At 38.3% G+C, this 24907-nt stretch overlaps 2 protein-coding genes and 2 non-coding genes across 4 annotated transcripts; 1 reads left to right on the top strand and 3 right to left on the bottom strand.

Moving 5' to 3' along the window:
- Window positions 1-2856: 2856 nt before the first annotated feature.
- LOC115676198 (receptor-like protein EIX2) lies at window positions 2857-5837 on the top strand. Its single transcript, XM_056308305.1, has one exon. It carries the CDS (start codon window positions 2857-2859, stop codon window positions 5794-5796), a length of 2940 nt encoding a protein of 979 aa, XP_056164280.1. The 3' UTR covers window positions 5797-5837.
- Window positions 5838-10024: 4187 nt separating this feature from the next.
- LOC115675965 (DNA replication licensing factor MCM7) lies at window positions 10025-17505 on the bottom strand. Its single transcript, XM_030598789.2, has 15 exons — window positions 17373-17505; window positions 17207-17274; window positions 16946-17005; window positions 16627-16850; window positions 16065-16242; window positions 15706-15828; window positions 15477-15566; window positions 14682-14824; window positions 13730-13907; window positions 13174-13365; window positions 12731-12903; window positions 12418-12621; window positions 11417-11582; window positions 10873-11094; window positions 10025-10425 (listed from the first exon to the last, which is right to left on the bottom strand). The coding sequence occupies exons 1-15, from the start codon at window positions 17401-17403 to the stop codon at window positions 10321-10323; spliced, it is 2157 nt and encodes a 718-aa protein (XP_030454649.1). The 5' UTR covers window positions 17404-17505; the 3' UTR covers window positions 10025-10320.
- Window positions 17506-20783: 3278 nt separating this feature from the next.
- Window positions 20784-20855, bottom strand: TRNAD-GUC (transfer RNA aspartic acid (anticodon GUC)). The gene has a single exon. It is a non-coding gene; the product is annotated as a tRNA-Asp (tRNA).
- Window positions 20856-21361: 506 nt separating this feature from the next.
- Window positions 21362-21433, bottom strand: TRNAD-GUC (transfer RNA aspartic acid (anticodon GUC)). The gene has a single exon. It is a non-coding gene; the product is annotated as a tRNA-Asp (tRNA).
- Between the last annotated feature and the right edge of the window lie 3474 nt (window positions 21434-24907).

The raw sequence follows: 24907 nt of genomic DNA, 5'->3' as shown, positions 1-24907 counted from the left end.
GATTCATTCTCTTTTTGTTAAAACCGAACGAGTTCCTTCGTTAATCCGATTCTCTCCATTTTCTTTTTGGTGCTAAAGAGATGGTTTTTAACTTAACCATCAAATGGAAAATCTGGTAGTCTCTTTTATACATGGTGACGCGTATTCAGCCCTTAATTCGTTGACCATGTCATGCTTTGATGAAGGGACAATTGACTCGTTATTTTATTTTTTTGTAGGACCACTACCAACTGGTTTAAAAGCTTAAACTATTATATGAATGCGTGATTTAATATTTAATTATTCTAACATGCATATCCCATAGATGTACAGTGAAGAAAGAATACGAGTTTATACTAAAAAATCCATGATGGTTATTTTGGGTAATGGTAGAATTAGGTATACATCCTACAAATATATGCTTTCTTGCTTTTGTTCTTGCCGTTTGTTCTGGCGTTGCCCGATCTGTTTGGAACTTTTGGACATTTTCAGGACAATTGAGATCTTGTTATAATTCGAGGGTGTATGATAGTTGAGGACTTGATTTTTGTTAGTCTTGTATTGGGTTTTGGGACACTATTTGCTCAATTGGGAAGTTTGTAGAACAGTTTGGGATTATAGACATTAATACAATATATTTACTTATCGAAAAATAAATAAATGCAACTAGATTAATATGTGGAGAAGTATTGTCACACATGCTTAATAATAGGTCATATATGTTATTTATATTCATGTGGTCTTCATCTACATATCAGCTTAAACTTTTGATTGGACATTCTAACATAGTATCGAAACAAGTACTATCCTTTTGCAAATGTACCTCTAGTGCCGTGGTCACAATTTTGAATTCCACGCAATACTCGTAATCCGGCTTGCACTTAAGGTGTGTTGAAGTATTGCCATATATCTCTTGACAACGAGTCTTATATGCTCTTTATGTTTTCATGTGGTTAAGGATCTAGTAGAATGAGGACATGGACCTCAAGACTTGGACTTGGTGCTTGCGGGTCTTGCGGGTTTTCCACGGCGATATGACTAAGGGAAGTTGATGTTATTATTTGTGGACTTTCAATTTCACAGACCTTAATTGAAAGAAACATGTAAACTAGATTCCACGTGTTGCTCGTAATCCGGCTTGTACGTAAAAAAAGGTAACGAAATATTATCAACATTACTTGACACCAGGTCCCATAAAATCTTCATATTGTCATGTGGTCAATGATATGGTGGAGGACATGGACCTCAAGACTTGGACTTGGTGCTTGTGGGTCTTGCGGGGTTTTCCACAGTGATGTGACTAACGGAAGTTGATGTCATTATCCGTGGACTTTCAATTTGACAAACCTTAATTGAAAGAAACATGCAAACTTTTAATTGCAATTGGAAATCAAAGTGAGGATTAGATTTCTTGAAATTATTAGATTCGCTAGATGCATGTGTCCGTCATTCACCTAGCACGTACACCATAGTTGTGCAGGATATCATATGAGATGAGAACACGCCCATACATCCCTTTATAAAGAAAGAGCCTCACATTGAATATATAGAGCTCAAAGAAGCAATTGATAATACTTACTTGGCTGTAACTTAGCAACTTAAACTTTTGAGTCAATGTAGATCAAAGTATGTTGTTACTGAGCTCAAATTAGAGGCTCTCTCTTGGATCTCTTTTACAAAGGTATTAGATTTTTGCGGTGTCATCATTGTTCATTTGGTCACTTCTGAGCTGCTATCTTTTGTAGCGACTGCAACATTCCAATTAAGATTTTTATTTCAAAGTCGTTAACTTAGTAAAATGTAACGTGAAACAGGCGGTGCTTTGACAGTAACACATTTTTATTATTGGTCAAAGAATGTCACGCATTTAGAGGGAGGACTAATGACATGGACCCAAAAGACTTGATGTGCTCCGCGTCCAGCGCCGCAAGGATTGGACAGAGTTCTCAACAATCTCCTCGGTGGTGCTGCTTGCTTCCAAGTTGACTTGCCCTATTTTGTAAAGGGTCAATTTTCTCTTCTAGATGGGTGGGTCCAGTCATCAATTTGCAAAGGCAAAATGACACAAACAGTCCCCAAATTTTGGCATAATATGCAATTTGATATATGAACTTTTAATTTGTTCAATGTAGTTAATGAATTTTAACTTAATGTGCAATGTAGTCCCTGAACTTTTGATACGCGTTCAATTCAGTTTCCGAATTATATGAAAATATTCAATGCAATCATTTCCATTAATTCAAGTTCAGGGACTACATTGAACATTTTCATATAGTTCAGAGACTGAATTGAACATGTACCAAAAGTTCAGGGATGATATTGAACAAAATAAAAGTTCAAGGACCACATTGAACACTAGCCTAAAGTTTAAGGACTATATTGAACAAATTAAAAGTTCAAGGATCAAATTGCATATTTGGTCAAAGTTCAGGGACTGTTTGTATAATTATCCCATTTACAAACTTCAACTGCAATAATGGACGTGCCTTTTCCTCTTGATTATGATTATGACATGGGAACCTTACATGTGCTGAATATACATACAGGCATTCACAAGTAAAATCTCTCCGTGCCTTGCTATATAAGTGAACTGGATTTAATCACAGAACCCTCAAACCCACTCTCTAAAGCATATATTTATTCTCTCCCTTATTGTTCATGGGGAGATATCATTCCCAAGTGCTTGCACTAGTGACCCTATTGCTTATTTTAGATCATTCGTGCGTATGCTTTTGCAAAATTTCAACATCCATTTGCATAAAGCAAGAAAGAGAGGCTTTACTCCAACTTAGACAAAGCCTCTCGGACCCATATTGCTTGCTTTCTTCTTGGGAAGGTGAAGATTGCTGCACATGGGAAGGAGTCACTTGTGATGCAATGTATGGCCATGTCATTGAGCTCCAACTTCTACGCCATACTGTAAGAGATAAAAATGGTACTATTGTTAGTCCCACAGAAGAGAAGTTCTCCATGTCTGGTGAGTTGAACTCGTCTTTGCTCAACTTGAGATACTTGACCTACCTGGACTTAAGTGGGATCTATTTTGAACATGGGAGAATACCTGAATTCCTTGGTTCGATGAGACAATTGAGGCACCTTGATCTATCATTGGGTAACTTTCATGGAGCGGTTCCTCGACAATTGGGAAACCTCACTGAGTTGCAAGTCTTTGATCTTCATGATGATGATGGAGATTTGGTCATCGACGATACCCTGTGGGTTTCTTATCTTCGATCACTAAATTACCTCGACATGAGTGGCTTAAAGATTGCCAAAGCAAAAGACCTCATGCAGGTGATCAGCATGCTCCCATCTTTATCACATTTGAGCTTATCAGCTTGTGGACTTCGCAATTTTCATCTTTCTTCTTTTCGCTTGGGCAATTCCACTTCTCTAGTTCATCTTCAATCTCTTGATCTTTCAAGAAATCTCCTCAAAGGTCCCATCCCAAATTCTATATTTTGTAACATGACTTCTCTCCAGTACCTTGATCTTTCATTAAACTCTTTCAAGTCTTCAATCCCCACGTGGTTTGACAAGTTTGCAGGCCTCATTCATCTTCAGTACCTTGATCTTTCATATAATTTCCTCGAAGGTCCCATCGCAAATGTTATATCCCAAAACATGACTTCTCTCCGGCATCTCTATCTCTCATGGAACTCTCTCAACTCTTCGATTCCCGCATGGTTTGACAAGTTCACGAGCCTTGTTTATCTCAATCTTGAGGGAAACCATTTTCTCAGCATCGAAGGAGGCTTATTCTCATTCTTGAAGAGCAAGAAGTACCTCAAATCATTGCGATTGGGCTATAACCTAATTGGAGACGATATTTCGACGTCCCAGGGGAATTCTTCAGGATTCATGGAGAATAATTTAGAGATTTTAATCCTACATAGTAATTCTCTTAGAGGTGCTTTGCCAAACTGGTTGGTGCACTTTACACTCTTGAGATACTTGTTGCTTGGCTACAACTTCTTCTCGGGTCCAATTCCTACAGTCATCGGAGCATTGCCAAACTTGGTAAGAATAGATCTTTCCTACAATCAATTGAATGGGACCATTCCATCATCATTAGGCCAATTGCGGGCTTTACAAGACTTGCACCTTTACAGCAATCAATTGAGCGGCGCCATACCTGATAGTTTTGGAGAACTTTCCCGACTTTCGGTTCTTTATCTTTTCAGCAATTCTTTGGAAGGAGCGATTTCGGAAACCCATTTTTCTAATCTGTCCAGGTTGAAGTATTTGGATATCAGCGACAATGACAACTTGACTTTCAAGGCAGAACATAGCTGGATACCCCCTTTCCAACTTAAATTCATTCGGATGAATTCCTGTAAATTCGGAACCACATTTCCCCAATGGATGCAGACACAAGTGGAAGTCAATGATATATCTCTCTCCAATGCTTCAATCTCTGGGGCTTTGCCTAAATGGTTTGGCAACATGACATTCAGCGAGTTCAATCTCTCGTTCAACCAGATTACCGGACCCTTGCCCAATATATCTTCTGACTGTTCCATCCTAGATCTCTCCCACAACTTGATCTCTGGACCTCTTCCAGCCCATATCGGCGAGATGTACCTAGATACCCTGTATCTGAACGATAACCGTTTCAATGGCACGATACCATCATTCTTATGTGACATGTCGGAATTGTTTGACTTAAATCTTGGCGGTAATAAGCTATCCGGGAGTATTCCCAACTGTTGGAAGGGTTTTAGATTATCTTACTTGATTTTGTCATTCAATAAGTTGTCAGGAGTGATTCCTAGCTCAATCGGATCTTTATATCAACTTTCAACCCTTCACTTGAATGGAAACCGTCTCAATGGGGAGCTTCCTATAGCTTTGGGTAATTGCACAAGTCTGGTAATTTTAGATCTTGGAGAGAATGACTTCTCTGGAAGCATTCCGACATGGTTTGGCGAAAGCTTTCTGCTCTTAATGATCCTGAGGCTTCGAGAGAATAGTTTTACTGGCAGCATTCCTCCAAAGCTTTGCTCACTCTCAGGATTGCAAATTCTGGACATGGCAGTGAACAATCTTACGGGGATGATCCCACGTTGTCTTGGCTATATCAGTGGCATGAAAAACTTCAATCAAGACAATCTATCTCATCTGGATTGGAATCGAGAGCATGTGGTTGAGATCTTGAAGGGAAGATATAATGAATACACCAAAACTCTTCTGCAACTTGTGGTCAATATGGATCTCTCGAGCAACAACTTGATCGGGTCAATCCCCGAAGAACTTACTTTCCTTGCGGGATTGCATGGTTTGAACTTGTCACACAACCTTCTCTCAGGAGACATTCCCAATGGCATCGGGGACATGAAGTCACTCGAGTCTCTTGATCTTTCCAACAATCGTCTCTCAGGAACAATTCCAGAGGGCATTTCTGCGCTAACATCCCTAGGCCACCTCAACCTTTCGCACAACAACTTCACGGGGCAGATTCCGAAAGGCAATCAAATTCAGACCCTCGACGATCCTTCCATCTACGCCGACAATCCTCTACTCTGCGGAGATCTTCTGAAAAGAAGATGCCCTGGTGCTGAAGCGCCTCAGGCACCGAAAATCTCTCACCCTGGCGATACACGTGAAGAGGATAAGATTGAAAAAGCGTTGTTCTGCGTGGTTGTAATGCTTGGGTTGGCGACTGGGTTTTGGGGCTTTTTTGGAGTTTTGCAGTTCAAGAAGGATTGGAGACGTGCATATTTCAGCTTTCTGGATCAAGCAATAGACAAGGCATATGTGGCTATATTGGTGAAGGTAGCCAAGTTGAAGAGACTGAGACAGTCAAGAAGCACTTGAGTAATGAGCAATCTCGATCGTGCCCTCTCTCTTGCCTTTGGTTCCTCATTTTGGGTGTATAAAACTTCTTGTGCTCGTGTGATCTCTTCCCTTTTAATAATCTCTTCCCCTTTCAATAGTTTGCTCATGAATGTATTGTAATCAGTATATTATGAGGTTTTCAACTTTGTCCCGAGCGAGAACTCTTAATAATCTCTTCCCTAAAGTGTCATATGATATAGGAAAAGGTTTGAAATGTCATTGATGCACCCTCGTATCGTCGCCGTTTGAGTACTCCTTTTGAAGGTTTAACACGCGTGGGCTAGACTAAGTGATTAAATCAAGGGTTAATACCACGAAAAACCCTAAACTGATACACTTATGACACATTTACCCCAAACTATTTTTGACCAAAAACCCTAAGCTATACACTTGTGACAATTTTACCCGAACATACCACAAAAACCCCAAATGGTATATTGTGACAATTTTACCGAACTTACCACAAAAACCCCAAACGACACACGTGACAATTTTACCCAACTAATTTTTTAATATTATTTTTTATTTTTTGAATTCTTGAATTTTTATTTTTTTTTTTTCTTTTTTTTTCTTCATCTTCAACCTCGGCGGCCGCGACCGGCGACCGGCTAGAGGCGATGCCAGCAAGGTTGGCCCCGTCGCCGCCGGGCGAGGCTCGTTAAAAATTTAATTCATGATAAAATTGTCACATATGTACCAGTTTGGGGTTTTCTGTGGTAAGTTCAGGGTAAAATTGTCACAGGTGTACTAGTTTGGGATTTTCTGTGGTAAGTTCGAGTAAAATTGTCACAGGACTATTTGGGTTTTTGGTGGTCAAAAAAGGGGGTAAAATTGTCACGGGTGTACCAGTTTGGGGTTTTTTGTGGTCAAAAAAATAGTTTGGGGTAAATGTGTCACAAGTGTATCAGTTTAGGGTTTTTCGTGGTATTAACCCTTAAATCAATTCTCCTTCAACCCAAAATGGCTAATGACTGCATAGGCACATATGTCATCAATGCAAGTTTCTAAGAATGAATGCAACAAGATCAACGATTCGATAACATAGAGATACTCACGGGGAATGGAATGTTGCACGATTTTGTACCACATTCCATCTTTTTCCTCTTGCGAGCTTCATCATTTCCCCATCTCTTTATTTAGAACCTCTTTCATGATTAATTACAAAGGGGTCAAAATTCTTCACTGCGCTTGGTGAATGTATAATGTACCTATCTAATAATTTATCCATCTATACATACCGTAGAAGTACTAAAACGGGTGAGGCTAGTAATGTGAACATTATCAGTTGAATAAAAATTGAATTAGGGTCAAAAGTCAGCCTTTTTTTCCTGTTCATTTACAGACAATGAACCTACAGGAGACACTGCATTGCTTTTTTCATTTTTATCAAAGGTAAAAGACATTGTACAATTGACTTGATAAACTGTATCATCCACGAGAATATTTTGAGAATCCATGACATCAATATGTATCATCTTGGAAGCTGCTCAATTTACGCAGAGAGAGAGAATGTCCATTTTACTTGGATTCATTAGCTCAATCATCAAGGGATTGTTTGCTTGTCTCTTCTATTATATGGCGATTTCAATTTCATATTATAATAGGGAGACTGTTGTAGCGAAATTGGTAATGTGTGTACGACCCTTAATTCTCCTATGGTCGTGTCCTCCTTTGATGAACAATTGACATCAACAGAAAGATTTAAGAGCGTGCTCTTTCGACCCTAAAGAGATTCTCACGAGAATTCATTGATTTGGTACTGCATTTTATTTTTCTCTCGTAAACTTTCATCATTTCTTCATCTAAACATCCCGTCGACGTACTTTGTAAAAGAAATACGAGTTCATACTCAAAATCCACGGCGACATCTTGAGTAGTGGCAGAAAGGCATACTCAAATCCTGTTAGAATTTGCATTAATCCACAAGAAATGCAGCCAGATCAATATAGACCCACGTCGTTGTATAAGGCAACGACATGGACCTCAAGATTTGACTTGATGCATGCGGATCTTGCACTGCAAAACTTGGCCATACATAAGTTTTCCACGGTGATGCTGCTGGTCCAGCCCCACTAAAGTGCGTACATTATCTGTTGCTTGGCTTATGGCAGTCGGCAAAGGCAAACACTTGCTCTGTTCCCACTTCAAGCAGTATGATACTGAGGCGTGACTACTTGGACGTCCGCACAGAGAGAGAGAGAGAGAGAGAGAGAGAGAGAGAGAGAGAGACTACTGTATGAGATTGATTGGGTCGATTCCTGGAGAGCTTACTTTGCTCTCTGGATTGCAAGGCTTGAACTTATCGCACAACCTGCTCTCTGGAGCCATTTCAGCTAGGATTGGAGATATGAAGTTAATCCGAGTCACTTGATCTTTCGAATAATCACCTGTCAGGATCAATCCCACAGAGCATAAGCAAACTCTATTTGTCGGAACAACGACTTCATGAGGCCAATTCCGAGAGAGAATATAATGTAGACCCTGGATAAGCCTTCGGTTTACGCTGATAATCCTCTGCTCTGTGGAGATACTCTACAAAAGAAATACCCTGGTGCGGAGGCGCCTCAAGCGCCTAAAATCGCTCATCCTGAAAAAGATACCGACGAAGAAGGAAAGTGATGTTCTACATAGTCGTAATGCTCGGGTTTGCAACTGGGTTTTTGGGAGCTGTTGGAGCGTTGGTGTTCAAGAAGAATCGGAGAGGTGCGTGCTTCGACTTTGTGCATCGTAAAATAGACACGGTGTGCGTGATTGTTGCAGAAGAGGGAGCCGGTTGAAGAGGAGATTGAGAAGAGTGTAAAGAACGAACGAAATGTTGTCAAGTAATAGTGCTTGTATATGCAAAATAAAGTTGTTCGACAAACCTGAAATCAGGTTCTGACGAGTAATCCGAATGTCGACGAATGATCCGAGCCCAACGAATTCACGTTGTGTCCTTAAGACAATTTGTCCCCTCTACCGGTACCCAAGGTTGTTGAACAATTGTCTCTCAGGATAGAACGGATCGTCTTTCCAAAGAAGCGGTACTTCTTCAAAGGAAATATTCGAACGCAATTTCGCAGAATAATCGCACAATGATGAAGAAAATGCAGCAGAATGCCGTGCGGAAACAAATGAAAAATGTGTAGAGAGTGTCGAAAAAAAATCTCGCGGGAAAATAAGAATGCCACAAAGTGGGGTACCTCTTGGGGCCCAAACCCATTTGAGAGGCTCATCTAAATAAATCATCTCTCATCACAACTTCTATCCAATGTAGGACTATTTCCATTCACACTTCTCATTTACAATTTATGGATTTTGGATACTAAAATCCCAACACAAAAGCCTCTTCTCCACATCATCAATTAATCCAGTCGTTCTCTGATCTCACGAAGTTCTTGGGCTTTCCTGTTCTGGCAGAATAATCTCTATAGTTGGCTTGTTTCTCTTTCTAAGTAGCGGCCAATGTCTGTTTTCTTTATTTTCAAGCTTGTCCGAGCAAGCCGTCGACAGAACGGGCAGCGCAAATCATGCCATTTGTAAATTGACATTGCTCAGCTCATTACCAGTAGAGGTACTTCGTGTCATTACATTCGTGATGTTTCACTTGTTACCGATGTGAAAATATGTCGTAACTCCATCTAATCATGTTTATGCTGTTGCTTCTAATTATGTGATGAGGCAAATTTGTGAAGAATACAAAATCAGGCCATGAAATCGTTAGTGGCTCAGTGCCCCCGCCGTACTTCTTTCCCAAGATAGATTTCCTTCCTCGATTTTGAGACATTGGAAAAAGTATGCAAGTAACAAGACTAGACCGAACGGATACTATCTCAATGACTGCAAATAGACCCATCGATCTTCCTCCGACAAACAATGAATCAACTCAGATAAATATCTAGAAATATGCAGGCCTGAAATCACCCAAACATGGCAAGCAGTCGAGGAGTATCAGTTGCTAATGCAATACCGGGGGGACTACCAAAACCATCTCCAAACGGGGCTTTCAAATCCGTTGGATGCAACATTATACAACATAAGATAGTGTGGAGCTCATTAACACTACTATTAATGTATTCTCACTTTCGCATTCTGATAAAGATATCTTAAGATTTCGCGGAGAGAACCTATACTGTCATCGTGCCAGTGTTAATAAGGGTGAAGTTTCACTGAGTAGGGCAGTACTCTTTGCACACGTTTAACAATTGACATTCAGTGTGACAGTAGATGAAGTAAAATCAGAGGCCATTCTAGTGATCTACATTCTAAACAAGATGTCCATTACATCCTGTCACGGTCGTTCCACTGACTACATACTGAAGGATAAGTTGCTCTCTCGAATCTACAGATTCACAATACATTCTGAGCTCCATAAAATTACAGTAAAAGAATAGGAAGATCAACCAAGCTGTCTCAGGAGTACCATTTACTAGACCTTCAGACATCTGTTAAAGTCATGGAGGCTTCAGTGGCATTATAAGAGCAACTGAGAGATAAATAGTTGACAGCAGGAACGAGCACACATCAAGCGTCAATGAATCTGATATCAAAGGTCTGGGGATGTATCTGCCAAACATTTAGGGAAGCATATTCCTCCAAGCATTCTTTCAGCTGGGCTTCGCTATAACCCTGTATGAAAGGACATGCCTCGATCAGTTAGAAACAATAGAAAAAAAGCAACTGTAATTTCATCAGCCGTCAAATTAGTCAGTTTAAAGCATGGAGTTGCTAGCAGTGCATGAGGAAGGGGACAATAATAAGCAAAAACGAAGGTCAACAACCTTTGGGGAAAATCTAGCATGTCCACAAGAGAGCTCATATTACTTAATATACAGTTGAAATAAGAAGACCGATCTGGCAATGCTCTTTTCTGACAATATGGTTTCAAAAGGGAAAGATTACCAATACATTTCTTATCAAAAGAGAACTCATTATCAGAGGAAAAAAATGAATTAATCTTGCAGAGAACTCTATTTCATTCTGAGTGCAGTTGAAACTCGGAAGACATTCAGTGCTGCGGCAATTAAGACATTCAATCATCAGAAAGCACACTGCAATTAATATCAGAGAGCTAACCTTTCTAGAAATCCAGTTGAGTGCATCAGAATAGATCACACTCATCCTGTTTGTCCGAGCAGCTTCATCCCGTAGGATGGAATAGATGTCAGATATAGCATCAAGACCAGCTCGCTGCCGATCATCCGAGTACAAAGAGAACTTCGACATCTGCATTAACCTGAGTGCCTCATCCACATCACTCTGGGTGACAGATTCAGAGAATCGGAGCCTGGCTAATGCCTACAGGCAATGACAGTCATTTAATTGAGTGAAACAACACTAACCTCTCCATTAATTGAGCAATGATTTTACGCCCTTCTGCTTAGTAAACTAAGACCAGATTAGAAAAACATGCTGGAGTGCTATTCTCAACTTATATGTTAATGCAAACCATGATTCTGGTAAAACTTACAAACCTATATTTCCTATCTGAAAAAAAGTACTTAGAAGATTTTGAACAAAAGAATTCAAGTTTCTGACGTGTAACCAGTCTAAACTTGTAGACATTCGTCAATATCTTTAGGTTAGTCATCCATGATAGTACAAAGACATGATTACTTACAGCTGATATGCGCAGAATGCTTAGCAAAGTTCTCACTGTGGTGTAGGAATGAGGGGCATTTGTCTTAGCTTCTTCCTGTCGAATGGAGGAATAAGCACTGGCAATATACTCTTCGAGTTCCCTTGGAACACAAGGAGACACTCTTCTTGCAGCGGATATATATGCACTGCAAACAACAAAGAGAGTCAATTAATAAACAAAGCGAAGGGTTAATGGAGAAATAACTGATACAGAGCATATGTTCTCAGGCAAGACGAGAAAAAATATGATCAATTGCGAATACTAGGTTTCCACCATTTCATATAAATGTACATTAGTCTTCCATTATCGAGACCTTCTAAGTCAAGATTCTGAGAATATATGCATAAAAAGCAGCATAAACTGAACAAGAAAAAGATCAGAGTCTCTGCACAAGTATAAAATCAGCATTTTCACCTAATTGATATGATGAGATATCAATCCGCATGCTAGTGCAGAAGTAATCCCGGAAGACATACATTAACCAAACTATCAAGCTGCTAAAACTTATACGACCAAGATGCAAAGGCATCTTAATAATTTTAAATAACTAACAAGCAAGCTCTATAGTGCAGTTAGAAGCAGCTCCACAGTTTTTTTTTGGTAAGGGAAGCAGCTCCACAGTTCATAAGCATAAATCTCAACAAAATTCAATGCTTTCATGAACTAACATCACTGTTACTTCTGATGTCGAAATGAATGGACAATTAGCCTTAGCACAAATTAGACTCAAAAGAACATCAACTCTGTAAAACGGGTGATATCCAGAAAAATTACACATTAATGACCAGGAATTCTTTTTGACCTTGTAATTATCAGGCAGCTGTTTGATAAGAACGCCTTAAACATGCACTCCCTGCAGGAGAAACTTTATTTCGAAAGTAAAGCAGATGCCAACCCACATGACATTAATTTACTCTAGACATGCTTTGTGAGTTCGTATAAAATGAATCTTCGATATGAGAAGATCTAGAGAAACTCACCGAAGAATGGACGGCTCAAGGGGAGTGAACCCAAGAGCAGGAGATTCTCTATTTTGGTGGACATAAACAACGTGCCTAGCCATTTCAAGATCATTATCCATATCTGCACGATCAAGGATCAACCACAGAAGGTCAAACCTGGACAGCAGTGCTGGAGGCAGATTGATATTCTCAGCTGGAGTTCTGCGGAGATCATATCTTCCCCTGTATTTCAGAATTAAATATTGCCGATGTTAGTAAACCCAAGGAAAGAAGGGGTTATATGTAGGCAAGTAACACAAGCATCACCGCTGAGTACAGTGAGGAGCCATACCAAGCTGGATTAGCAGCAGCTAAGACAGCAGTTCTAGCATTCAATGATGTGGTGATCCCAGCCTTAGCAATACTAACGGTTTGCTGCTCCATCACTTCATGTATTGCTGTACGATCCGAGTCGTCCATCTTGTCAAACTCATCTATGGCACATATACCCATGTCTGCTAGTACCTGGATCGATTTTCTATCTTGTTTATGAACATGTTTAAAAGATGCACAAGTATTTGTATATTGTAACTGAGTTATCCCAACTGTTATGCTTATTCATGCATTTGAGCTCAATATTTGAGCGAGATCCTTCAACTAGGCTGCTTCAGCACAAAACTACTAATAGATTCTTCTGTAAGATTGTAAGTGACATCCCCCTTCACCAAGTTTGCCTAAGAACAATATGGGTGCTATTTAATTATGTGTCATCGTGCATGAGAGAGAGAGACTGACCAGTGCTCCTCCTTCCAAAACCATCTCATTTGTCACTGGATCCCTCTGGACTGCAGCAGTGAGACCCACTCCACTGCTTCCTTTGCCTGTGGTGTATACCCCTCTGGGTGCAACATTTATTATGTGCTTCAGAAGTTGACTTTTTGCAACCCCAGGATCACCCATCAGACAAATATGTAGATCTCCCCGAATCTATAATGCACAAGTACACATTAAAGTTTTAGAAATACACAGATGAAAGGATAAGAACGCTTCTGAAAGTACATACCGGCCTTGAATGTTCGGTACAAATGTAAGAAATGAGAAAAGGAACAGGATGTGAATACTAGTCAAAGCTGCAATAAGCAAATCATATAGGTCCAGCAAAACATCCTCAAGAAGGAAGAAACAGCATAGCCAAAAACTGGCAGGTCTCTCCTCATTACAAATTTTTTATTAGTGAAACTCATGTTGCCACACATTAACTACATCACCTCTACTGTCCTACTATATGGAAGGAAAAACCAGCCAGTCAAGAAGATGAAAGTCCATCATTCAACAACACAACTGTTTTTACCTTCATCCCATCCTTCAGCTTCCGGTGAGGGGCTCCAACAAGAAGGAGAAGCAGAGCCTTTTTAATGTCCTCATGTCCAAAAATTTCAGGTGCTAATGAGTGTGCCAACTTGTTGTACAAATCACCATCCTCAGCTAAACGTGCAATCTGTTCTTCCTCAGCCTCTTTAAGTTCGTAACTGCAGTGGAAATTATACAAATTCTTCTTCAGGCCTAAGATAGATGATGATCTTTTCATTGCTGAAAGGTGCGAGTGCAGGAATTTCAATTATAAAAGCAAATATATAAGTTTTCTGTCCTCAAGCTAGTCTAGAGAAGGATTGATTTGACAACCATGGTTTACCAAAACAATTAGACCACCACTTCATCGGAATGGTTATTTACTTTGCAGTTAGCACATTATATTGCATCCAGTCCGGCATTCAAAAAATTTCCATTACATGTCTCTATTAAGCATAACGGTGAAAAAGTCAAAAAGCAGAAAACCTTGAAGAATAAACAAGCATATGAGCACATTTCATAGGAAACTTCCTTTGCACATCATATCTATTGCATCAACAGCCTTAACAATCATCCAATATTCTCTTCCATACATTATAATCCGAATCACCAATGTTTGGCTACCACGCAGGATGAATAGAACAGAAATTCACAACTTTTTCATAAATGGAATATTAATGCGAGTATAATTTGATCATGGAAAGTGACAAGAATAGGCCTCTTAGTAGCATCATTTCAGTAGTATGATGCTACAACTGTCTCCCAAAGGAATGCTATATATTGTCCAACAATTATTTTCCACAATGCAATCCCGAAACTACTCCTATCCACTCTCCGGCGCTCCAAACCAATAAGGAGGGGGCAAAGCAGAAGTGGATCAGTTGAAGATAATTCATTCAACTGCTTTATACTGAGGACCTAGCAGTTAGCAGCAAAAGGTTGGAGTTGCTTACTCTTCATATTTTTTCTTGAAATGGGAAACAGACATGGCCTCCAGGTATGTATCCGCAACTAAGCCAGCACGCATAGCTCTAAAACCGGTATATGGAATTGGAAGGAAAATTCCTGACAATTCAACAACATCGCCTGGTGCTACCTGATAATGTTCAACAAAGACAAATGGAAGTCAAAAAATCATCTACAGCAAAGTTCATTCAATGAGTTTCCTCAGCTTGTTGAACCAAAAGCACTACGCCTTCTAGTCAAGAGTAGATCGAAAATTGAGATTCTTGGAACTGTAACCTTTCACACTACTCATCTATGCCATCTCAAACTTCACTCATTCTAGGGACATCTTTTGGATGACCATATATGCTCAATTGGTGTTACCAAAACAAAGAATCATGGTGACTGCCATGGAACTTTTATTTTTAATCAAATTATCATGCTAAAAATCAGACAAATCTGAACCATTAGATAGAAGACCTCAAATTTAGCTACAGGAATCTTTCAAATTGGAAAAATCTTCTAGTAAGGAAAAATAATGACATTCAAAATACACTGCTTAAGAGTTACGGCAATAAACTAATGGAAATCCTTACAAAAGCAGTATATCTCAAACCTATATAAGTCGAGTAAATAAAGCTGCTATGGTTAAGCTGTTATTTTTAATAACTGGTGATCATAAAATAATTATTTTGAACAATACATTTGGTTCAACCATACAAAATTCAAAAGCTACTCTAACAAGAAGTAGAGAGACCAAACTCCGTTCACTAAACCAAATAGGAAGATTATTCTAATCCAACCTTCCTTGTGAGTTCTCCCCTCAAATGAATGGTCATTGTCCGAGGAATATGGCCTTTTGGGACATGTTCAGCTAACTCTTGAATTTTTGCCTGCATTACAAAGCCGAGAATTTCCTCATAAGAAATGGATACCATCTAGACCATCACATGAAGATATAGACCATCATACTAGCAGAGCTCCCTTCACAAAGAAATATTGTAGAGCCCAATATATTAAAGAGCAACTAACCTCCTGAAATTTCAAAAACTTAGAAGCTCTTAGTTGAAGGATAAGGTTGCCCTTTGTTTTGTTTATTGTACATTTCTTTGATGGGCACTCAAGCAAAGGCATGAAAACTCGAGCTGTGACTTCCTGTATCAAGAGTAGACCAAATGAATAATTATTCTACACTCTGTTCAGCGATGGGTTGAGATGCCAATGCAACATATGGGCATCCTGGATATGGCTATATAAAAGCTTCCATGTTTAATCTCTTCAAATTCCATTGACCATGATTGCTTGCAAATGAAGATATGGCATTTGATGAATCTTAAATTGGATAATGCCAGATACTACCAAGGAAGTTGGCAGGGATTAGTTACGATTACCTGATAAATTTCAAAACCACAATCTTCACATGTATAAACAGCTACTTGCATCAATGGCTTGACATCTGAACAGCGTGTAATGATCCCAGATGTCCTTACTAGCTGACCGATATAAGATGCTTTGACCTCTCTAATAGTGAATGGTCGTCCTTTCGAAGATGCTCTAATGTAAACTTCACTGAACGAGAAAATTCAAGAGAGAGTCACAACTACTGAAGAAACAAACAAACAAACATGATATTTTGCTTGAAAACTGACAATATGGCACGCAATGATCAGGTTCTGGCCAACTAGCAGAAAGCCAAAGCATTGCACAACATACTAGAGAAAGAGGGGAAAACTTTTCTCGCTCCATAAATTGTAAAAATCTTGACATCAATCAGATAGTCAACAGCCTGGATTCTGCGGTTTTGTCGATGAATACTGGTGCAAGAAAATCAAATTTCTTTGGTGAACCCTCAAATTTCGGCTATGAATGCATTGTTATAATTGGACTAGTAGTCAATAGTGAACAAATTAGACGTTCAAAGTATTGAAGGACAAGGCCTTTAATAAAGCTTACAAGTATCGTTTGATTTCAGAAGGCATCTTCTGAAGTGGATCCACACCGTCCACATTATCCCTCCGATCCTCAGACCTCTGGGTCAAAAGTATGTCGTGGTCGTCATCCGGAAAGGGCTCCGTGGGTTCTGGCATGAGCTCATCGATGGCCTCGGCGAAAATTCCAATATATCGCCGAGTATTTTCAGTGACCCGTCTAAGAAATTCTTCATCCAAGTCCTTGTACTGCACGCATAGTTACCGCAGCGTCAGAAGCAACTTAACAGAGCATAGGAAAACTCAGCACGCACGACAGCACTAAGCGGGGTGCAGAAACTTACATCGACTATGTCCTCGAGCTCGATCTCAACAGCACGAGTTTTCCTATTCGCTACTTCTTGCTGAAATCGGGAAAGGCGGCCCCTCGCGTGAGTCATTCAAATTGCAAATAAAAAAAAAAGAATAAAACGAACCACGCTTGATTCGATTGTAAATCTAGGGTTAATCTTTTCATAAACGAACGGTTTACATCTCGCAACGCTCCAAAAGGGGCATCCGCGTATGAACGACGACGATAGTCAAAGAGGAGGACAAAAACTTACGAGGACGTTCGTGTACTTGGCTTCTCCATTCGCGTCGGCGAAGTTCGAGAGGAAATCCTTCGCGATCGCTGCCAGCGCCACAACGTCAAACTCGATTCGATTTCACGAAACGCCGCCCATGAATTCCACGCACAAAACATCGCGAGAGAGAGAGAGGGAGACGAACCTTTATCAGCCTTGAAGTCGAGGTCTTTCATGGCTTCGCTTCACCGGAATGACAGGGAGGCGGCGGCACAGAAGAGAGAGAATCTCGCGAGTGAGGTTTTGGGAGAGGGAGAGAGAGAGAGAGAGATTTGGCGGTAAATGAAGGTGGAGGGGAACGAGTTTCTGGCGGGAAACGCGAAGGGGAGCCGCGATCGGGTGTGCGCGGGCGCACTGTAGTCCGCGAGCCCCGCCGTAGCCTTCGAGTGAACGGTCCTGATTCATCTTTCGGTTTCGCGCCTCGAGCCCGTTTTGTTTGGGGAAGCCTAATCTGGACAGTGATGGTTTAAATGAGAAAGTGACCCAAAATTTTCTCAAGGGGTTAATTCCAAAAAAAACGCACTAACTTTATCATGAGTAATAATTCTGACTTCAACTTTTTTTTTAACTCAATAAAAAGCACCAGCTCTTATTCTAATTCCAAATCCGGCTCCCGTGATGTGAAATTTTCAAATTGCTCGGGCCAAATTTGAAATTTAAGTGAAAGTTGGTGATTTCTTATAAGATAAAAAAAAAATTCGGGCTAGAATTGTCACTTAAAGTAAAGTTTGTGCTTTTTTTTAAAATTAGGCCACTTTTCTCGTTAAGTTACCGCGTTCTCACGAAGTGTTACAATGCCAGGTTATTAACCAATTAACATGAATCTAATAAGTTAACCCCAAAATGATTTTATACATACATATGTATATATATGTATATTGTCCTAAAGGTTAGCTGATCATTTTTTGCGCCAACGAGAAACCCGCACTTTGTGGCGGACACCATCGTCTCATTTTTTGAAATAGCCAATGAATTTGGTAGCCATTGATCTTTTCGCCAAAATGATTTCATAAATTTTTAGTTTAGGTTGGTGATGAGAAAAACAATTGCTTTGAGTTTGTAGTTAATCAGTGGATGTGCTGATGTGTGGCAACATGAGTTTCACTTATAAAAAATTTGTAATGAGGAGAGAACTCCAACAGCAATGAAATAACATTTCTTTGGATCTGAAGAAAATTTTAATACGATTTATGCAAACTTGAATGAATCCCTTGAAATAGCGAGCAGACACCCAAATAAAGCAGCCTATTTTATATCAATAGCGGCAGTAAATAATATTTTGACTTTGTCTATAAGGAGTAATTGTCTTTATAATTGTATTAAGATCATCCAATTTTATATCATAATATATTATTATTCTATTTCTAGTCCAATTTTATCCAAATATAAATCGTTAAGTCTCCATCGACAATTTTAGTGTCCTACTGAACGCATTTTTGTTCTTTTTCTACTCCGGAAATAGAAATTTTGGGCAATTACTAAACGCGTTTTTTTGCTCAGAAACTCGTTCAGGGAATAGAAATAAAAAAACTATTTCTGAACAGAAACTGTCTCTGGGAACATAAACATTACTAAACAGACCTAAAAAATGTTGGTCTGGTTTGATGCAATTATATGCCTTTTAATTTAAAAAATAATCTTTCAGGCAGTCTCTCATATTCAATTCTCATAATATCTAATCTAATAAGTGTTTTCGCAATATTATTTTAGCTGGGTTACATCGAGAAAGAACTTTTATCAGTACACATATAGTGTAAAATAAATTTCTATATGGTTTGTCTAGGCAAAGGGACTCAATATTGCCAATGAATCAGTAATCTTGAAAACTGCCTTATTTTATTTATTTACATTCAAGATCTTAAAATTTTCTTATCCGGAGTTATATATATATGACGGAGACTTTTTTCGACACTAACTTTTGGAAACTAAATTTCCGATTTACATCTATTGTTGCAAAAAGTAATTTTTGTAGCATTAATTTCAATTATCCTTGGGTGTTCGATAATGTGCACAGCGGGTTCACTTTTATTTTAAAAATATCAATTATCTCAGACACGAAGATGAAGAACGTAAAAGGAGATGCGTCTCTACCGAGGACTGAACTCGGGTCTCCCGCACGACAGGCGAGGATACTTGCAACTATACTACAACAACCATGTTACCCTTATATTACAAACGTTGAAATATAAAACACAATAATATTATTAAAGTTCCTGCCTTTTGTTATGTTTAATTCAATTGAAGGGGTTTGAAATCCCTTTACGATTATATGTTACAAAGAAGAAAAGAGAATGATAACGAGAGAGAACTTTTCTTGGAAAGGATTTTAAGTCATTCGCTAGGGTTTGCAAAGGAATAATTATGGTTTATATAGCAGTTTGCATTCATATTTAGACTTGGCGCTTTTCAATTTGATGAGCATTAGTTTTTTTTTTAAAATAACAATTATCTCAGACACGAAGATGAAGGTCCAAAAGGCAAAGGGATAAAAATCGAAAAAAAATAAAGAAAATAAAGAAAAAGGCAAAAGGAGAAGCGTCGCCCGAGGATTGAACTCGGGTCCCCTAGAGACAGGCGGGGATACTTGCTACTATACTACAACAACCTTGTTACCTTTATATTACAAACGTTGAAATATAAAACATAATAATATTGTCAAAGTTCCTGCCTTTTGTTATGTTTAATTCAATTGAAGAGGTTTGAAATCCCTTTACGATTATGTTACAAAGAAGGAAAGCGAATGATAACGAGAGAGAACTTTTCTTAAAAAGGATTTTAAGTCATTCGCTAGGGTTTGCAAAGGAATAATTATGGTTTATATAGCAGTTTGCATTCATATTTACACTTGGCGCTTTTCAATTGGATGAGCATTAGTTTTTTTTTTTAAATATCAATTATCTCAGACACGAAGATGAAGGTCCAAAAGGCAATGGGATAAAAATCGAAAAAAATAAAGAAAACAAAGAAAAAGGTTCGATTGGATGAGCATTAGTTTTTTTTTTTTTTAAATATCAATTATCTCAGACACGAAGATGAATGTCCGAAAGGCAATGAGATAAAAACTGAAAAAAATAAAGAAAACAAAGAAACAGGCAAAAGGAGAAGCGTCGCTGCCGAGGATTGAACTCGGGTCCCCTAGAGACAGGCGGGGATACTTGCTACTATACTACAACGACCTTGTTACCTTTGTATTACAAACGTTGAAATATAAAACATAATAATATTATCAAAGTTCCTGCCTTTTGTTATGTTTAATTCAATTGAAGGGGTTTGAAATCCTTTTACGATTATGTTACGAAGAAGGAAAGAGAATGATAACGAGAGAGAACTTTCCTTGGAAAGGATTTTAAGTCATTCGCTAGGGTTCGCAAAGGAACAATTATGGTTTATATAGCAGTTTGCATTCATATTTAGACTTGGCGCTTTTCAATTGGATGAGCATTAGTTTTTTTTTTTTAAATATCAATTATCTCATACACGAAGATGAAGGTCCAAAAGGCAATGGGATAAAAACCGAAAAAAATAAAGAAAACAAAGAAAAAGGCAAAAGGAGAAGCGTCGCTGCCGAGGATTGAACTCGGGTCTCCCGCGTGACAGGCGGGGATACTTGCCGCTATACTACAACGACCCTGTTACCTTTTTATTACAACAGTTGAAATATAAAACATAATAATATTGTCAAAGTTCTTGCCGAGGATTGAACTCGGGTCTCCCGCGTGACAGGCGGGGATACTTGCCACTATACTACAACGACCTTATTACCTTTGTATTACAAACGTTGAAATATAAAACATAATAATATTGTCAAAGTTCCTGCCTTTTGTTATGTTTAATTCAATTGAAGGGGTTTGAAATCCCTTTACGATTATGTTACGAAGAAGGAAAGAGAATGATAACGAGAAAGAACTTTTCTTGGAAAGATTTTAAGTCATTCGCTAGGGTTTGCAAAGGAACAATTATGGTTTATATAGCAATTTGCATTCATATTTAGACTTGGCGCTTTTCAATTGGATGAGCATTAGTTTTTTTTTTTTAAAATATCAATTATCTCATACACGAAGATGAAGGTCCAAAAGGCAATGGGATAAAAATAGAAAAAAATAAAGAAAATAAAGAAAAAGGCAAAAGGAGAAGCGTCGCTGCCGAGGATTGAACTCGGGTCTCCCGCGTGACAGGCGGGGATACTTGCCACTATACTACAACGACCTTGTTACCATTGTATTACAAACATTGAAATATAAAACATAATAATATTGTCAAAGTTCCTGCCTTTTGTTATGTTTAATTCAATTGAAGAGGTTTGAAATCCCTTTACGATTATGTTACGAAGAAGGAAAGCGAATGATAACGAGAGAGAACGTTTCTTAAAAAGGATTTTAAGTCATTCGCTAGGGTTTGCAAAGGAACAATTATGGTTTATATAGCAGTTTGCATTCATATTTAGACTTGGCGCTTTTCAATTGGATGAGCATTAGTTTTTTTTTTTAAATATCAATTATCTCAGACACGAAGATGAAGGTCCAAAAGGCAATGGGATAAAAATCGAAAAAAATAAAGAAAACAAAGAAAAAGGCAAAGAAGCGTCGCTAGCGAGGATTGAACTCGGGTCTCCCGCTTGACAGACGGGGATACTTGCCACTATACTACAACGACCTTGTTACCTTTGTATTACAAACGTTGAAATATAAAACATAATAATATTGTCAAAGTTCCTGCCTTTTGTTATGTTTAATTCAATTGAAGGGGTTTGAAATCCTTTTATGATTATGTTACGAAGAAGGAAAAAGAATGATAACGAGAGAGAACTTTTCTTGGAAAGGATTTTAAGTCATTCGCTGGGGTTTGCAAAGGAACAATTATGGTTTATATAGCAGTTTGCATTCATATTTAGACTTGGCTTTTTTCAATTGGATGAGCATTAGTTTTTTTTTTTTAAATATCAATTATCTCAGACACGAAGATGAAGGTCCAAAAGGCAATGGCATAAAAACCGAAATAAAATAAAGAAAAAGGCAAATGGAGAAACGTTGCTACCGATGATTGAACTTGGGTTTCCCGCCTGACAGGCGGGGATACTTGCTACTATACTACAACGACCTTGTTACCTTTGTATTACAAACATTGAAATATAAAACATAATAATATTGTCAAAGTTCCTGCCTTTTGTTATGTTTAATTCAATTGAAGAGGTTTGAAATCCCTTTACGATTATGTTACGAAGAAGGAAAGAGAATGATAACGAGAGAGAACTTTTCTTGGAAAGGATTTTAAGTCATTCGCTAGGGTTTGCAAATGAACAATTATGGTTTATATAGCAATTTGCATTCATATTTAGACTTGACGCTTTTCAATTGGATGAGCATTAGTTTTTTTTTTTTTAAATATCAATTATCTCATACACGAAGATGAAGGTCCAAAAGGCAATGGGATAAAAATCGAAAACAAATAAAGAAAATAAAGAAAAAGGCAAAAGGAGAATAGTCGCTGCCGAGGATTGAACTCGGGTCTCTCGCGTGACAGGCGAGGATACTTGCCACTCTACTACAACGACCTTGTTACCTTCGTATTACAAATGTTGAAATATAAAACATAATAATATTGTCAAAGTTCCTGCCTTTTGTTATGTTTAATTCAATTGAAGGGGTTTGAAAACCTTTTACGATTATGTTACGAAGAAGGAAAGAGAATGATAACGAGAGAGAACTTTTCTTGGAAAGGATTTTAAGTCATTCGCTAGGGTTTGCAAAGGAACAATTATGGTTTATATAGCAGTTTGCATTCATATTTAGACTTGGCGCCTTTCAATTGGATGAGCATTAGTTTTTTTTTTTAAATATCAATTATCTCAGACACGAAGATGAAGGTCCAGAAGGCAATGGGATAAAAACCGAAAAAAAAAATAAAGAAAATAAAGAAAAAGGCAAAAGGAGAAGCGTCGCTGCCGAGGATTGAACTCGGGTCTCCCGCGTGACAGGCACAGGCGGGGATACTTGCCACTATACTACAACGGCCTTGTTACCTTTGTATTACAAATGTTGAAATGTAAAACATAATAATATTGTCAAAGTTCCTGCCTTTTGTTATGTTTAATTCAATTGAAGGGGTTTGAAATCCGTTTACGATTATGTTACGAAGAAGGAAAGTGAATGATAACGAAAGAGAACTTTTCTTGAAAAGGATTTTAAGTCATTCGCTAGGGTTTGCAAAGGAACAATTACGATTTATATAGCAGTTTGCATTCATATTTAGACTTGGCGCTTTTCAATTGGATGAGCATTAGTTTTTTTTTTAATATCAATTATCTCATACACGAAGATGAAGGTCCAAAAGGCAATGGGATAAAAATCGAAAAAAATAAAGAAAATAAAGAAAAAGGCAAAAGGAGAAGCATCGATGCCGAGGATTGAACTCGGGTTTCCCGCTAAACAGGCGAGGATACTTGCCACTATACTACAACGACTTTGTTACCTTTGTATTACAAACGTTGAAATATAAAACATAATTGTTATGAAATATATGAATGAATATTCATTATATTCAATGTACCTATTATGGTACATTTGTAACCTACGTACATGAATGAATATTCAATGTACCTATATGGCACATTCGTAACCTACATACATGAATGAATATTCAATGTACCTATTATGGTACATTTATAACCTACATTCTACCTACATCTCCAATGGCCTATCTCCCTATTCAATGTATATATTCAATACATTGACATTAATGATATGTGCATCCTTGTTTTCTTATAAATAGGAGCTTAGTTTTGGTCATTGTGTAAGAAATTAGAACAGAAGAAGAGAATGAAAGAGGAAAATATACAGTGAAAATAAAATTTTTTCCTCTGACTTTCTCTACCATCTTTGGTGTTTATCTACTTTCTCTACTTAATCTCTCTCTATTCTCTCTATTATATTTTTGCAACGCAATATTTTACAACACGTTATCAGCACGAAGATCTACCAATTGAGTAAATAACTTTTGCAAGGTAAGTGTTCTCTTTGTTTTCACTAATCAACTTATACTTCATCTTCTCCTATCAATTCTTCATTTTTCTTTTTCTAGGCCTGAAGCCAATTTCCAATCTAAAAGTATTCTTCTGCTCCTGAAGTGGCGGTGGATATTTGGAAATCCTTCTAATTAATTTAAGGATTCATTTGTTTTGCAAGAATTATGGCAAATATTGAAAAGCCCAAATTCCACATCCTGGAAGTGGGTGGAAATAATTATCTATCCTGGTGCCTTGACATGGAAATGCACCTCCAAGGGCAAGATCTCGCTAGTGCAATTACAGAAGACGGAACCTCAAATGCAAAAGATAAAGCAAATGCACTGATTTTTATTTGTCGTCATTTGCATGAGAGCCTGCAGACTCAATATTTATCCATTCGAGACCCTCAGACCCTGTGGAAGAGGTTGAAGGATAGGTATGATCATACCAAGACTGTTATCCTTCCTCAAGCACAATATGACTGTAAAATCTCAGACTATAAGATTTTAAATCAGTGTCTGACTATAACTCCGCTTTATTTGATATTGTTTCTCGGCTTGAATTATGCGATATCAAACTCACTGATGCGGAACTGTTAGAGAAAACTTTCTCCACCTTCCATGCTTCGAATATTGTATTGCAACAGCAATACCGGTGGCGTCAATTTGCCACATACT

The sequence above is a fragment of the Syzygium oleosum genome, unplaced genomic scaffold (assembly GCF_021117445.2).
Source record: "Syzygium oleosum isolate NSW1041296 unplaced genomic scaffold, Sole_v2.1 Sole_v2.01, whole genome shotgun sequence".
NCBI classification, from domain to species: domain Eukaryota; kingdom Viridiplantae; phylum Streptophyta; class Magnoliopsida; order Myrtales; family Myrtaceae; genus Syzygium; species Syzygium oleosum.
The sequence above is the reverse complement of the archived record's forward strand: the minus strand, read 5'-3'. Positions and strand labels throughout refer to the sequence as shown.

What these genes read in the sequence shown, in the direction of transcription:
- LOC115675965 (XM_030598789.2), bottom strand. Translation starts at nt 17,403, where the DNA reads ATGAAAGACCTCGACTTCAAGGCTGATAAAG. An exon ending in TTCAAGAAAAAATATGAAGA is followed by an intron (nt 13,908 to 14,681) that starts GTAAGCAACTCC and finishes TTTCCACTGCAG; the next exon opens with TTACGAACTTAAAGAGGCTG. An exon ending in AGCTGAAGGATGGGATGAAG is followed by an intron (nt 13,366 to 13,729) that starts GTAAAAACAGTT and finishes TGTGCATTATAG; the next exon opens with ATTCGGGGAGATCTACATAT.
- LOC115676198 (XM_056308305.1), top strand. Translation starts at nt 2,857, where the DNA reads ATGTATGGCCATGTCATTGAGCTCCAACTTCTACGCCATACTGTAAGA.